This window comes from Barbus barbus (assembly GCF_936440315.1).
Source record: "Barbus barbus genome assembly, chromosome: 16".
NCBI lineage: Eukaryota > Metazoa > Chordata > Actinopteri > Cypriniformes > Cyprinidae > Barbus > Barbus barbus.
The window spans coordinates 23,024,914-23,040,272 of NC_136744.1; the positions used below are offsets into that span (position 1 = coordinate 23,024,914).

General features: G+C 35.8%; 1 protein-coding gene across 1 annotated transcript; it reads left to right on the top strand.

Moving 5' to 3' along the window:
* Positions 1-3,684: 3,684 nt before the first annotated feature.
* LOC306882317 (thioredoxin-related transmembrane protein 1-like) lies at positions 3,685-9,233 on the top strand. The gene is made up of 8 exons (XM_079436858.1): positions 3,685-3,888; positions 4,432-4,547; positions 4,639-4,684; positions 4,958-5,086; positions 5,304-5,349; positions 6,120-6,221; positions 6,974-7,037; positions 7,175-9,233. Exons 1-8 carry the CDS (start codon positions 3,728-3,730, stop codon positions 7,351-7,353), a joined length of 843 nt encoding a protein of 280 aa, XP_079292984.1. The 5' UTR covers positions 3,685-3,727; the 3' UTR covers positions 7,354-9,233.
* The last annotated feature ends 6,126 nt before the right edge of the window (positions 9,234-15,359 follow it).

Consider the following 15,359-nt stretch of genomic DNA (forward strand, 5'->3'; position numbering starts at 1 on the left):
ATGTCAATTTATTAATGAAATCACTTGATTCTTCTTTCACTTGACATTTGTTATATTAATTATTTATTGATAAATGCTTATATATTTAATTCCCGAATAAACTTGTACTATATTAAAGGCCTATACTAAAAAACAAACAAAAAAACTCTATTGACTTCTGACCAAACTGTGCTTTTCCTCAAGCTACTGATCTCTAAATACCTGCAGGGACAGTGATTGTACTCGCAGCTGCACAGTAAACCTACAACAGCTCTGCAACTGTTCTCTCTGGCTCTCAGCTTCAGTCTGTCCATCTGGAGCTGCTCTTGCTGAAGGAGGTGATGCTGAATCTTTTGAAAGATTTTAGAAACCTAAAATCTCCAGGCAGAAGGAGAAGGAGTGCAAAATTTGGACTATAAATTGGCTTGGATTCAGTCCCTAGATTACTAAATCGACATCCTGGCTGCAGAGATTTTGCATCAAATAGGAATCAATCAGACTACGCTGTGTGTGGATTTAGTGTTAAGTTCATTTTTTTCTTCTGTCTGTGTGCACAAGCTGTTCATCATCTACAGTTATATAAAAGCTGTAATGCAATCTAATGAGGACAACCCGCATCTATAATAGCGTTTTTATGAGTATGCCTGTCAATTAGCATATGTGTGTGGCAGTAGTTCACAGAATGGAATTTATTTTTGGTAGGTCTGAAAATGAACCTGCTCTTTCTATGATGCTGAGAGTAGGCAGCCCCTTGCATAACAGGTAAAAGCCAGTTTCAGATTGAAGATGAGAGGGAGAGGATGAAAAATAGAGGGGAAAGTGGATTTCTGTATCCACCTACTCCTATTCATGCTGTCTCCGGCGTTTTCTCTCCTCCCACGTGCATCCTGTCGTGTGTGTGTATGTGTGTGTGCACAGACGTCAGTGAGAACTGTCACTGTGTAACACTCCGTACATGGTGATAACCGGATGGGTTAAGAGAGATGGACAGAGACTCTTTTAATTACATAAATAAATGAATTCATTTGAGATTTTAACCAGGGTTGGGGGCAATGTAATAATAATAATGTATTATGACATGAGTTACGTAATCAGATTACTTTTTCAAGTAGGCCTAGGCTAAATAGTAAAGGAGTGCATTACTTTTTGATTTAGAAGAGCTTCTTTCAAAATAAGTATCTTTGTTTTCCCAATTGTTGACTGACAGTTCTCCTGTCCCAGTGTTGAGAGAAATCAGGAGTAAGATTTGTTGTGTGCACTGTAAAAATTATGATTAGTTCTAGACTAAATGTTACCATGCATTTACTCGCCTCACTTGCACAAAAAATAGAACCAGTATTCCTCAAAATAAATTAAAACAATGAAATACATTGTATTTAATCCTATTTTATTAACCAGTGTCTTTTCAGCTGACCTTTGATTATCCAATTCAACCATACTAATAAGCAGAAATTACTTTAGATAAACTTATGTGTATCTTTTTTATTGCAGAAGAGAATTGAACTTTCTTATCCGTTGTCCTATTCTTCATGCAATCCAGAATGGTAACACAACTGAAAGGTTTGTTTGAGCTGCGCTCTCTACTGTACAGACATGAATTTACATTTCCTTGAGGTGTATTCATTTCAATTTTGCTGTGAAGGGGCTTTTTACATTTACCAAAAATATAACTTTTTATATTAAAAACAAACTAGCAAGCCCAGACCAGATTTAAGAAATAACTAAGTAACAAAATTTGTTGCTAACATTCATTATGGAAGCAGTTATTGTTTTTGCAGTAATGTTCTCTCTAACATATCGAACAATATTAAAGACCAGATAACTTTGGGCAAATATTTTATTAATGTTTTTCAGAACTTGCCAGAATATTAGCCAATGTTAAACATTTTTTTACTGCATTTTTGTTTCGAAAGTGTACTATTTGATCAATCTCAGACCCAGATTTGTGTTTTTTTAAATGCGAAAATCCATCATTAAATAATAATTATTATATTTTTGAAATATGGTGTAAAAATGATTTATATCAGTTTATTTCTACCACAATGCATTTTTTCCACTAATAAAGTTTTTTTTTTTTTTTTTTTAAGTTTGTGTCTTTGGTTACCAAGGAAACAAAATGATCAGTGAAGAGCATGCTTGAGATGAAACATGAGACATGATGTGTGAGGACACTTGACACGATGTGTGAATGGAATATTTTTATTGCATGTAATTTCCAATGAGCTGTAATTTTGTCAAATTATGCATGTGTGAAAATATGCATCCTGAATTCAGAATGCATAAAAAGCTATCATTGAATCCTAGCTAACAAGAAGAATGAGTCCAAAATGTTTTAATATAATTTTCACCAATTTTACGTCCACCACAGAATGTTATCAAACATATCTGAAATGTGGTGTAAATGATGTTTCAGATAAATTATACACAGGTGAGAGTATGAAAAGCATAGTTCTACGGTTTTTTTATGAAATACATGCAAAATAAGTTTTAGAGGAAAAGAGCCATTTGAAAGCATTTTAAATTGAACTTTGCCCACTCATCAAACAATAGGCCTATAATACACTTTAGTTTGTTTTTTTCATTGCTTTCATAATTTCGTGCTATTTTTTAGCAATGTTAAAGTCAGTTTATTTTCAAGATCAAAAAATAGGTCTTGACTGCATAGCATGCTACAGAAATTCCAGATGAACAAGAATATAATTTTAAACATTTCCCTAACCCCACCCATACATAATCATAACACTTTCCTCAATAAATCAGTCTAAACAATCACATCACTCACAAACACAACACATTTACATTAACACGTTCACTGTGGCACAGCAATTATCACATCGGTGCTGTCATTAGCACTCATTTAGTGTCAGCAGAGAGAGAGAGTAATAACAACATCCTCTGAGGGTGTATGCGCATTTCTGCCTCATTGTGTTTCTTTAGCAAACTGCTAAGCATGCTCTTTTTTATTGTTCTGTGCAAGCAAGCACACACACAAAATCTCAAAGTTAAATAGTAAAAATCTATTAGAATAATGGTTTTAACTTTGGCTTGTAAAAACATAATTAACATAATGACCTCCCTGTAGCTTGAGCAAATGAGCAAATGAACCGAGTAGATGTATCAGCTAAATATAAGCAATTATATTAGGTTATATAGACTATAACAAATATTTTATAAGCATATTTTCTCTTCTTAAACAGCTGTTTTACTGTAAACTATAATTTCCTTAATTTCTACCTATAGCTACTTTCTACGTGGGTTTTATATTCTAATGGATTCATAAATTCAACTCAAGTTTCAATCACAAACAGTGCAGTAAAATTGTGCTAAAGCTTTTACTCATGGCGCCACCTTGTGGTCTTCCCCCCCCAAATATTTCAGCAACTTTTTTTTATATGACCAAACTGGATATGCTGCACATTCTAAATGTTAAATCAGAACTTTGCAACGTTTGAACTTCAATACATTACTCAAATACAAATAAAATACATTTAAATATCAATAAAACTTACTGAAAAATATATATAGGTTATTATATATACACACACACTATTATATATATATTTCATATGCAATCTAAAATCATATGTTGCTATAATATTTTATTCAATCAAAGTATCTGGCAATGAAAGGAAATTTTCATTTAAACTCTGTCAACCCTATACGCCATGACGTCAACGAAGCGGCTCCGCCCATCAGTAACACGTCAGAGTCGATGCGGAAGCGGAAGGCTAACAGTGGGCGCTGAAACATGGCGCGCACAGTCAGGATGACAGCCGGCGCGTGTGTGTTTTCTGCGCTTATCGCAACATGTGTGATGCTGCAGCCCGCGTCGGCCAAGACGGACAATTTAAGAGTAATCACAGATGGAAACTGGGAGGAAATCCTGACGGGAGAATGGATGATCGAGTTGTGAGTTATTGAAAAAGTCTGAGTTTATTTATGTTTATCTATGCATGTTGATTAATGCTGCACATGAATCTAAATGATCTCAAATATCTAGCTTCAGATTATTACATTACTTCTTATTGCAGTGTTCTTGTGCTGGGCTCAGTATAGAGGAAGTTCAGTGGTCTGAGGTTAAAAAAACGACAACTCCCCAAATGTTGATTCAAAACCTCATGACTTTCTTTCTTGGAACACAAAAGGAGATGTTAGGAAGAATAACAGCCTCAGTCACCATTGATGTTCAATGCATCTGTATCTGATTGGTGACTGTCATTCTGCCTAACATCTCTAACATCATGACTGAGTAAATAATGCCAGAATCTTCCCTGTCCCTCTCTCCAGAAATGTTTAACCGTTGTTTCCCATGCACACTGCCCCCAGCTGGAGAAATCGAGCAAGAGGATTGTAGTTAAATGGATCCAATGGAAAACAAATGAGCCTCTGTCTTTGTGTCTCCATTGGCTGGGGTTGTGTTTTTGGATTAAAAGGTTTGTCTGTCTGCTGCAGCTTTGCTCCGTGGTGTCCAGCCTGCCAGCAGCTCCAGACTGTGTGGAGTGAGTTTGCAGAATGGGGAGAAGATTTGGGAGTGAATATTGCCAAAGTGGACGTCACCGAGCAGCCAGGTCTGACTCTATCTGCACACATCTGCTTTCTTTGCTCACGTGATCGCCTGTATTCATGATTCTCACACTCGTCTCTCTCTATGCGCTGCAGGTTTGAGCGGGAGGTTTATCATCACAGCTCTTCCAACTATCTACCAGTGAGTTTCTTTCCATTTTCATACATTTAACCCTTTCTTTAGAAGTTAGTGAGCTGGTATTGGTGACAGATTTGATCAAATCAGAAAAGTAAAGATAGTTGTAAACTATTGAAGTCTATACTGTCGTTTTTGATTAATTTAATGCATCTTTGCTAAATAAAAGTATTTGTTTTCTTTTGTTTAGATAGACACCAGCGATTGTCTTGTTTACATCTGTGTGATGTAAAGGCAGTTATAAATGGTTAAACATGGCTGTTCGCGTGTGTGTTGCAGCTGTAAAGATGGTGTGTTTCGGCGGTATCAAGGAGCCCGATCTAAAGATGACTTCCTGAGCTTCATTGATGAGAAGAAATGGCAGAGCATAGAGCCAGTCTCTTCCTGGTTTGGCCCCTCATCCTTCCTGTGAGTGCATGCTGTGTGTGTGTGTGTGTGGGTGTGTGTGCTGGGGTGGTTTCAAATTGTATAATAATGCAATAGCTCTGGGTAATATCTCCAGAAAAGGGAGTTAAGGGAATCCACAGCATGTGGTTAATGCTTTTAATGTAATACTGGCAGGCTATTTTTTTTTATTTGATTTGACACAATTTCTGTGACTGACTGACTTTTTATTATATTTTAGGATGAATGCAATGTCAGCCCTCTTCAAGTTATCCATGTTCATCAGGGTGAGTGTGTATGCCTATTATTATTTAACTTCTGTATTCCTGTCAGTTTTGTGAATTCAGTTATGAAAGTATATACACTCTTTTCCTAGAGATTCTTTGAATAATTTAGAGTTATAACTTACAGGCACAAAAGATTTATAACTCAAGCTAATGGTGAAGGAACAGCAGCAGAGACTGAGACAGGTAGACAGGGAAGTCGTGGCCTAATGGTTAGAGAGTCAGACTCGTAATCCAAAGGTTGCGGGTTCGAGTCTCGGGCCGGTAGGGATTGTAAGTGGAGGGAGTGAGTGTCCAGCGCTCTCTCCAATACCACGACTGAGGTGCCCTTGAGCAAGGCACCGAACCCCCAACTGCTCCCGGGCGCCGCAGCATAAATGGCTGCCCACTGCTCCGGGTGTGTGTTCACGGTGTGTGTGTGTTCACTGCTGTGTGTGTGCACGATGGATGGGTTAAATGCAGAGCACGAATTCCGAGTGTAGTCAATAATGCAAAATAAACCTCCAGTCCTGACCTAAAGTAGAGGTGATTGTATCATTATTCGGCACATGACACAGCATAGTGTAAGCATAAATTAAAGTGGAAATCAATTTACTAAATCTAAACTTGACTGACTGCTTCACTTCCATTTTAAGGCCAGAAGATATATGTTTGTTTAATGACTCAGCAAAGAAATATATTTAATAGTATACACCTGGCCTCATACCTTTATAATATGTTTTTAGATGTTTTCATGCAGTAATTTAATGTTTTTTTTTTACTTTGTGTTTCAGCATTGCCATAATTACTTGACAGAGCAGCTGGGTGTCCCGGTTTGGGGCTCCTATGGGATATTTGCTCTAGCAACACTCATCTCAGGATTGGTCCTTGGATTGGTGAGAATACACACAAAACACACTAATATTCAAAAGTTTAAGGTTGTGTGATTTTTAATGGCTTTTTAAGTAATTTGTGCTCACCATAACTGCACTTAGTTGATCAAAAATGCAGTAAAAGCAACTTGTGATATTATTACAATTTAAAAATAATTGTTATATTTTAATCTACTAGATAGTAATTTATTTTAGATGCAAAGCTGAATTTTTAGCAGCCATTACTCCAGTTTTCAGTGTCACACAGTCCTTCAGAAATCGTTTTAATATGTTGATTTGGTGAAAGAACATTTCCTAGTTTTATCAATGTTGACAAGACTTGCTGCTTGATCATTTTTGGAAACAGCGATACGTACATTTTCAAGGTTGCTTTGATGAATAGAAAGTTCAAAACAACAGCATTTACTTGAAATTGAAATATTTTGTAACATTATAATGTCTTTTACCAATAAATGTCAATTTAATGTGTGCATGCTAAGTTAATGTATTAATATCTTTTTAAAAGTATTACTGACCCCAAACTTACTAATGGTTGTATACACAAGATTTCAAGTGTAAATTTTGGAATGGGTAATCCCAGAATGCATTGCAGCGAATTCATCTATCCACAGATTTAAAAGTCTAAATAAGTACAAATAGTGTCAATAACATGCTCAATTTAATTTTGTGTGCTTTTACATCATTTGCTTAGAACATGCTACCATTAATCTCTATTGGAATCGTTTTCAAACGTCTCCTTGATTTCTTTCTCTCAGATACTGGTTTTCATCGCAGATTTTGTGTTCCCTTCACGGCGGTTTGCACCAGCTTATCACTACAGTAAGTGTGAACGTTTATTTGAACCTGCCTGCTTGACTACAGGAACATGTAATGTACCTGAGATTCAATAAACGTGATGATTAAAATAAAGATAACATGACTATAACAAAACTATGGTGAAATGATGCTTTGTTTAGGGAAACTGCCTGCTGGGCAGGCACGTCTCCTGCAGCAGTTGGAAGATGAACAGGAAGCAGATGGAGAGGAAGAGGATGATGACGATGATTACGGTGGAAAGACTGAAGAGTGGCGGCAAGCGGACGGAGCCGATGCACTCAGGAGAAGAGGTGTGGGTGTGCCGGATGAGGACACCTAATGGACTGGAGAGGAACTGCCTCTCGCTCACTGTGCACAAAACCACCACACAAACCACAGCGCTACGGCACGCCCTGGCAGGCTTATTGAGCTTGATGATGTCCCGTGTGATGTCATAGCTCCCTCTGAAAGATTGATGTGGTTGTGCTTTTCTCTCTTACTTGCCGCTGGTTTGTGTGTTTTCTTTTTTCCACCTGTCCATTTTTAATTATTACACTCCTTGCTATGCAGTACCTCTAGAGTGTGTGTGTGTGTGTGTGTGTGTGTGTGTGTCAGAGGAATATTAGGACTTACTTTAAGGAATTTCACGATTCACAGTTCCAAACAAATACTGAGCAAAATAACCAAGATCAAACCACAACAACACTATGAATCTGTTGTAAATGAGGCTTTTGGGAATATAAAAGATTTTTGTGATTTACTTTGTAAATATTTTATTATTTGAGCTTTTGGATGCCTGTTATATAAATCCAGAATGTTCAATTCGCTGTTTTAAACGGTTTTTCTTTCAAGTAGTGTTTAGCTTCTTCGTTCTTTTTTTTTTTTCGTTTGTTCGTTTGGTTTTTGTGTTGTTGAAGTTTTGGAAAAGTAGAAAATGCCTAAATTACCGCTTGTTTATTAATGTGTTATGATTGGTTATTATTTGACACCGAAAGACACTTTCATTAGTTCATGTCGGACATGATTTGTGTTCTCATAATTTGCTTTGAATGAGTTTTTCTCATTTTCCATACCCTGTTTCTGTAAATTTAGTTTGTTTAATGATGCATAGGGACATGTGACTAATTAGAGCTGGCATATTATGTTATGTTTCAGGTAATTCTGTGTTTCAGTGGATTTTACCATGTATCTTGGTCTTCCGACTATTTTTGGATGCAGTTTATTTGTTCCCCTTTTAGCTCTAAGAGTTTTCTTCTTATCCTTACTATATAGTTTGACCCCTGACATTTGACTGATCCACTAGAATTAAAGTGCTTCTCGATGTGTTCTGCTCATTTGTCCAAAGCAGAACAATTCTAATGTGTGAATGTCTGTATTTACAACTGTATTGCTTAAAGTGTGTATGTGTGTGAGAGAGACTGGTTTTGGAATGTTTCTGTATTTGAGATGGTGTGAATCTGGACTGTTAATAAACAGTTTAAAGCTGTAGTGTTGAGTATTTTCACAGACCTGCAATCAAAAGGAGTCTTAGATGCAGATATGTTGGCCTTTATTTGACATTTTCCATTTTAAAAGTTTGGGGTCAGTAAGGTGCTTTTACGCTCACCAGGGTGGCATTTATTTAATGTAGAAAACAGTAAAATTGTGGAAGATCATTACCGTGTGAAAGAACTGGTTTCTATTGTAATAGATTTTAAATGTAATTTATTCCTATGATGGCAAAGCTGATTTTTCGGCAGCCATTAATCCAGTCTTTAGTATCACATGATCCTTCAGAAATCATTCTAATATGCTGACTGTGCTAAAGAAACTTTGCTGTGCTGCTTAATATTTTTTGTAAAAACTGACAAATAGAAAGCTCAAAAGAACAGCATTTATTTGAAATAGAATTATTTCTTGTAACAATGAAAATGTCTTAATTCAATGGATTCTTGCTAAATAAAAGTTTTTTGTGTGTGTTTTTTTTCAAAACCTTTTGGACAGTTTAGTGTACAGTGGCCCAAAAAAGTATTTGGACAATAAATGTATGAAAATAAAAATATTTATTTTAAAGAAAGAGCACAAGCATTAATTTACAAGTAAAACTTATACAAAATAAGTTTTAATAATTGCACAATAAATGTTCTTTTGACAAAATTAGAATATTGTCTAAGAAAAGGATTGATATTGCAGCATGGTCTGATATTTTAATGCAATAAACTTCACAGTGTGATTTTGTGCAAAATTACTTTTTGTTGGCTACTATAAAATGTGTGTGAGATTTAGTTGTGAAGCCTCAAACACAGTGATTCTCAACCAGGGGTCTGGGGCTCATTAAAGGGCCTTGACAAACCTCTAGGAGAGCCCCAATAAGTCTTACAATAATTGAGTTTACATAATCTGTACATAATATTTAAATGTTACATAATCTTAAAAGTATTATTATTTATTTTCTTATATTGCAGTAGTACAAATCAGCTTATATAGGGTGGGCAAAGAGTGGCCTTGGAATCAAAATTGTTGGGAACCATTGCTCTAATGTATGTCATATTCACCACATGCATGCACATTAAAAAATATTTCAAATGCTTTTGCATCTGTAGAGGGCAGTATTATTTAAGTTTTCTCTACTCAACATATGGCTGTAGATAAGACACTCTTTCTGTCAGGGCCTCTTCAGTGAGCAAATTTGTTTAAGAGTTTATTTGTTTATTGAGCAAGCTGGAATCCACACAATGAATTTAAGACCTCTCTATGCCAGAAATATGTAAGGGGGAATAATTTGACACAATCAGTTCATTGTACATTTATTATGTCCTATAATTAACATGAAAGTTGCCACTAAAACTGAATGGATGTTGTTGATACAGCACACAATCAATTTGTTTTTTTTTTGGGGGGGGGGGGGGGGGCAGTTTTAAGAGCTGTGCTTCATGGATGTTGTTCTGTGGTTCTTGGATGTTAATGGATTCTCCAAGCGCAGTGTATGTTTATCAGAGCTGGGTGGTGTACGTTCACATCCAGAACTAACATCTGGAAACTTCTTTCTCTGTTCTTGTCTCATACACACACTTTCACTCTCCCAGAAAACACAGCTGCTACTGCAGGAAACTTCACACACTCTGACTGGTTTTCACATCTTCTGTACATGCATCTGGTACTTGTTTAAACCGGAATACACTGGCATCCTGAATCTGATGTTCGGAGATTTCTGTCCTTCATTCACACAAAAACTACCTACAGTTATGGACATTTTATAATATTGGCAATTTGATCATTACTATTTAAGTAATAAGTAAGCAATTTCTTAAATTTTACAGTGTTAGTAACTTCTTTTTGATCATTGTATACTTTTACCATAAAACTATGTATACAAACCTCTTTGAATTCTTTACTATAAAAACACTATCAATGCACTACATGCTCTACATATGTATTGTTTGTTATCATTGCATGATGAGCTTTGTTGCACTAGCTGCATGCATGGTCAAGATCTACATTGTTATCTTTATATTTAGAGCTTATTATTTGGAAAACTATTTGAAAATCTGGAATCTGAGCGTGCAAAAATCTAAATATTGAGAAAATCGCCTTTAAAATGGTCCAAATTAAGTTCTAAGCAATGAATATTACTCATATATTCATATATTTAGGAAATTTATCAAATATCCTCATGGAACATGATCTTTACTTAACATCCTAATGATTTTTGGCATAAAAGAAAAATCTTTCATTTTGACCCCATACAATGCTATTGCTACAAATATACATGTGCTACTTATGATTAGTTTTGTGGTCCAGGTCAGGCCACATATATATATAATTACAAAGAAACTGAAATAGCATTTTTTTTGTAAAACTATAGTTCAATTTTCATAATATTGAGATTCTTTGTCTAAGGAGAATACGCAACATTACATGGAAGTATCTTGTTTGTTTACCCTGTCAGTTTGTATTGTGAATGTTGTTCAATGATGATGAAATTCAAAAGAAGTATTCATTGTCAGATGCACGTACACACATTGCTGGAGGCTGCCTGTGCCATTAACTTGTGCCTATAGTTGCATAACCAATGACATTGTCTGATATTGAAACTCTCTCTCACACACAAAAGAAGAGGTCTCTGCGTCTGATAACCTTCTCTCCTGTCCTCAGGGATATGCTAACCTCCTTTTCAGATGCTCTACTTTGATTATGTTGCTCTACACTTTTTAAGCATTCACATGCATGATGTTCACGATCTTAAAAATCGTTGGCACAACCTTTAAATCCCAGGAGACTAGTGATAATGTGGAAAATGTAAAAGAGTTTTTCTTACTGGAAGGTGCAAGAAGTATAAAGTTTCTTTCAATGTGACTGTGAAACCAAACACTTCCCTGCACGGTCAGTGATGGCCTCGGATAATGTTACTACGTCTACAAAATATAAAGTGCTCATGTTGACACAACATACTGCCGGTTTTCACTGGTACAAATGCATATAATCTGCCACAGTTGAGACACTGATCTAAGTATTGTGAATATAAAATGGCATTACAGCCGGATGAAGCTGACTGCAGTTTTGAACCACATCATAGTGTTGCATTACAATTTAGCAGTGAGAGATGAGAATGTACCATTAGCACAGAATAAAATCAGTCAATATTTTTCTTATCATTCAAAAGTAAAAAAAAAAGAAAAAAGAAAGAAATACTTTTATAGCAAGGATGCATTAAATATGTTTCTTAAGCATCAAATCAGCATATTAGAATAATTTCTGAAGGATTATGTGACACTGGAATAATGCTGAAAATTCAGCTCGGAATAAATTACATTTCAAAATATTTGAAAATAAAAATATATTAAATAAAAAGCATGGGAATTAATATAATTAAGTATTTTTTTAAAACTCTGAATCTAATAAGAATAAGTTTTATGTGATCAGAATTTTTTATTGAATTTGTACTTTGCACAAAAATGTAGTTACAGCACAAAATAATGCTTCTTCAGTCTGTGAAACTGATTATACCAGGATAGTTTCCTTTAGAAGGTTTATTATAAAGATACAAAACTAAGACACTAGATCTCAGGCTAAACTTGAGGCATCAGAGAGAATCTTGTATGTTGTTTACAGGGAAGGTTCTCGTTCTGAGCTGACTGTCATTAAAGGTAATTACTGTAATTCTCAGCACGCATCGCTGCTGCACAGAGCAACACGGGCACCCCAAACACATCATGGGACTCTGAAGGGAAGGAAATAAGTATTATTTTAGTCGCTGCATCAGAGTCCACGTTCCTTTTGCTTTTAGCATCCCAATCTATATTCAAAACTAAACCTGCTCTGCAATTCTGTGTGTGAAACTAGAGATTTGCAGAAGGACAGTGATTTGAGCAGCAGGTCACAACGTTCCTGGTTGGAATGTGCTTGTCTGATTTATTTTCCCATGAGCCCGTGTTTCCTAAAAACACACATTTTCATGACTGAAACGTGGGCCCACTCAAACTCTCACAGCACTACGCAACCATTTGAATGACATCAAAAATTGCTCATTTCACTATATTGCTCATATAGAGTTATAGGAATTTAAATCTGTCCAATGGAAGATTGTTTCCATCAATGAAGTCAAATATAAAAAAACTTTAATTCACATTTCTGTCTTTTTCCTCACAATTCTCAAAAAAAGAGAAGTAAATAGAATTGTGAGATATAAATCCAGAATCCAGAACTTGCAATTCAGAAGAGATAAGTCGTTTCTCTCTAGACTGTTTACCACTAAGGAGCTGTAGAGACATTATGCATTTCACTGCCCAATTTAGAACTTTTTCTGTCTCTCCAACCCCATATTACCACCCCACCCAAACCCATTTCCTGAGGAGGCCTCACAATACACACACACATGCTCACACATAAATATACAAACACACACACACGCTCATAATTTTTACTTTGAAAAGAAAGTTTGAAATGAAAGAACCACTGAAATGCAGTGATTATCTTCTGACTGTGGTATTGCATATGATGCTAGGGAACATATGATTACAGAAAAAAACAGACAAACAAACATATTGTTTGAGCACTCTTCTATACTACATGAAGGACACGTTTGCATTTTTGCAAGTTACATGGGTTTTTTTGTATTATACAAAGCATTGCTGTACTTTACTGGCATTGATGGTTACATGAATAATCTTTAACATTCATGGAATTGTTCCATTGCACAAAAAGTTCTTTAAAGTGGACAAAAAGGTTCTTTAGATTATTTAAATGCTCTTTACGCTAAGAAAATTGTAAAATTGAAAAAGTCTTTGGGGAACCAAAAATTGTTCTCCTATGGCATCACTGCACAAAACCTATTTTGGAACTTTTATTTTTAACAGTATGCTAAAAAAGAAGCCGAAGCAAATGCATCTTGCAAAGATAAAGCTGTGACGGTTATCCTATAAAGTTTGAGTTTTGGCCCTGCATGTTATGGGTCTGAGTGATCTGTTTAGGTCCAGTGGTCTCCAGTTACAAACGGCTAGAACATCTGGATGTATTTAGCTGTTTGCTCTGCTCGGCTATAGTACAGCCTAAGCTCAGAGGCATTAAAAGTTGCGTTATTCTGTTTCTGAAATATCATTCTCAGCAAAAATGTGATTTATCTGTGAAACAAAACCTTTTTGGTCAGATTGTTTACACCAACATTTTTGCACTTAAGCGGTGTGATTTCATCTAAAAGCACTGTGGAACAGAAAGGGAGGAAATGCTGGGGAAGGAAGTGGTTTCCTTAGAGTTTCCTGTGCCTGGGCTTGACTCTTTACCCCATTGGGATTTTGTCCTGGTCTTGTTTTGCCAAATCAGCAGTGTTATGGTGGCGGTAAGGACATGGCTTTGCTTTCACATTGCTGTGGGCTGCTGGGATACTAGAAGGTCAAGCACTGACCAACACTAAACATGAGAAGTGTTCTGCACTGATTCTGTTTGTGAATGAGTAAACTGTTGTGGGCCCTAAAAGTCTTGATTGTTTGAAAGAAAACAATGCTGCTTTCCCCTCTGAGCTTTCACTGTTCTTCCTGAGAATGGAGCCACTGGAGGAGAAAGCAGCACCAGTTTGTATCAGCATGCTGTGTCATCTCACACACATTTGTGAATGCACGATTGTGGCAGAAGGAACTGATCTGGTGACAGTTTGGAGAACGTTTCAAACAGAAGCATAAACAGCTTTATAACATGACACTGGAGTATTTGGCCAACACTAGAATATTTTAAATATGGCTCCAAGTTGCACAATTCAGCAGGGTATGATTACAAACCTTTTCTGGCTATGATTTCTCTGCATTTCTTGACTACCTTTGCTCAGCCGATCTAAAGGAATGCCTGTAGTGATGTAATGATTGTTTTCTAGTATTTACGTTATTTTTAGGCCTAAAGTTGGCATTAAAAGAAGATTCACCCTATCTATATTCTAAATGCATGTTGTAGATCTTATTGTAAACAGTTCATCTGTGCATGTTTCTTTTTCTTTCTTTTATATTTTGATCTTGTAATGTTTAATCAAAATGTCAAAACTGGACCTTCTGGTGAAAACTTCCATCTCTCACAATCTTATCAGCAACCAGTATAAAACCAAGTCCCCAGTCACATTTTTTCTTTTTCAATAATCTGCTTCACTCAGATGTCATTGTATGGAAGAAATGATCTGTTGCTACTTCTGTTTTATCACGACTTTAGAGCGGGTACAACCATTTTTAACTTGAATGTGCTAGGTTTTTGGTGTGATCTGCTTCCAGTTATTTTGGCTGTACAAAATCTGTTATGCTATATGTTACAAACTGGTGTTATCATATTATTTAAATTTATCATAGTAATCATAAATACACTGGTTTGTAGCACAAAAGGTTTACCGTTTACAGCACTTTGCCATTTTTCTAGTTATTTACCCATGGCTAATGAATCGGAAGTCTCGCACAGTCACAGGAAATAGTTTATTTCCGTGTTGAAAAATGGATTGTACAATATATTTCAACACACATGAGGTATATATATATATATATTATTATTATATATTAATAGGCTTATATTACGCATATACAACCCAAATTCTGGAAATGCTGTACGATTTTTAAATTTGAATATAATGAAAACTAAAAGAATTTCAAATCACATGAGCCAATATTTTATTCACAATAGAACATAGATAACATGACAAATGTTTAAACTGAAAAATTGTAAAATTTTATGTACTAAATGAGCTCATTTCAGATTTTGATGCCTGCTACAGGTCTCAAAATAGTTGGGACAGGGGCATGTTTACCATGGTGTAGCATCTCCTCTTCTTTTCAAAACAGTTTGAAGACGTCTGGGCATCGAGTTTATGAGGTTCTGGAGTTTTTGTTGGATTACACTGCG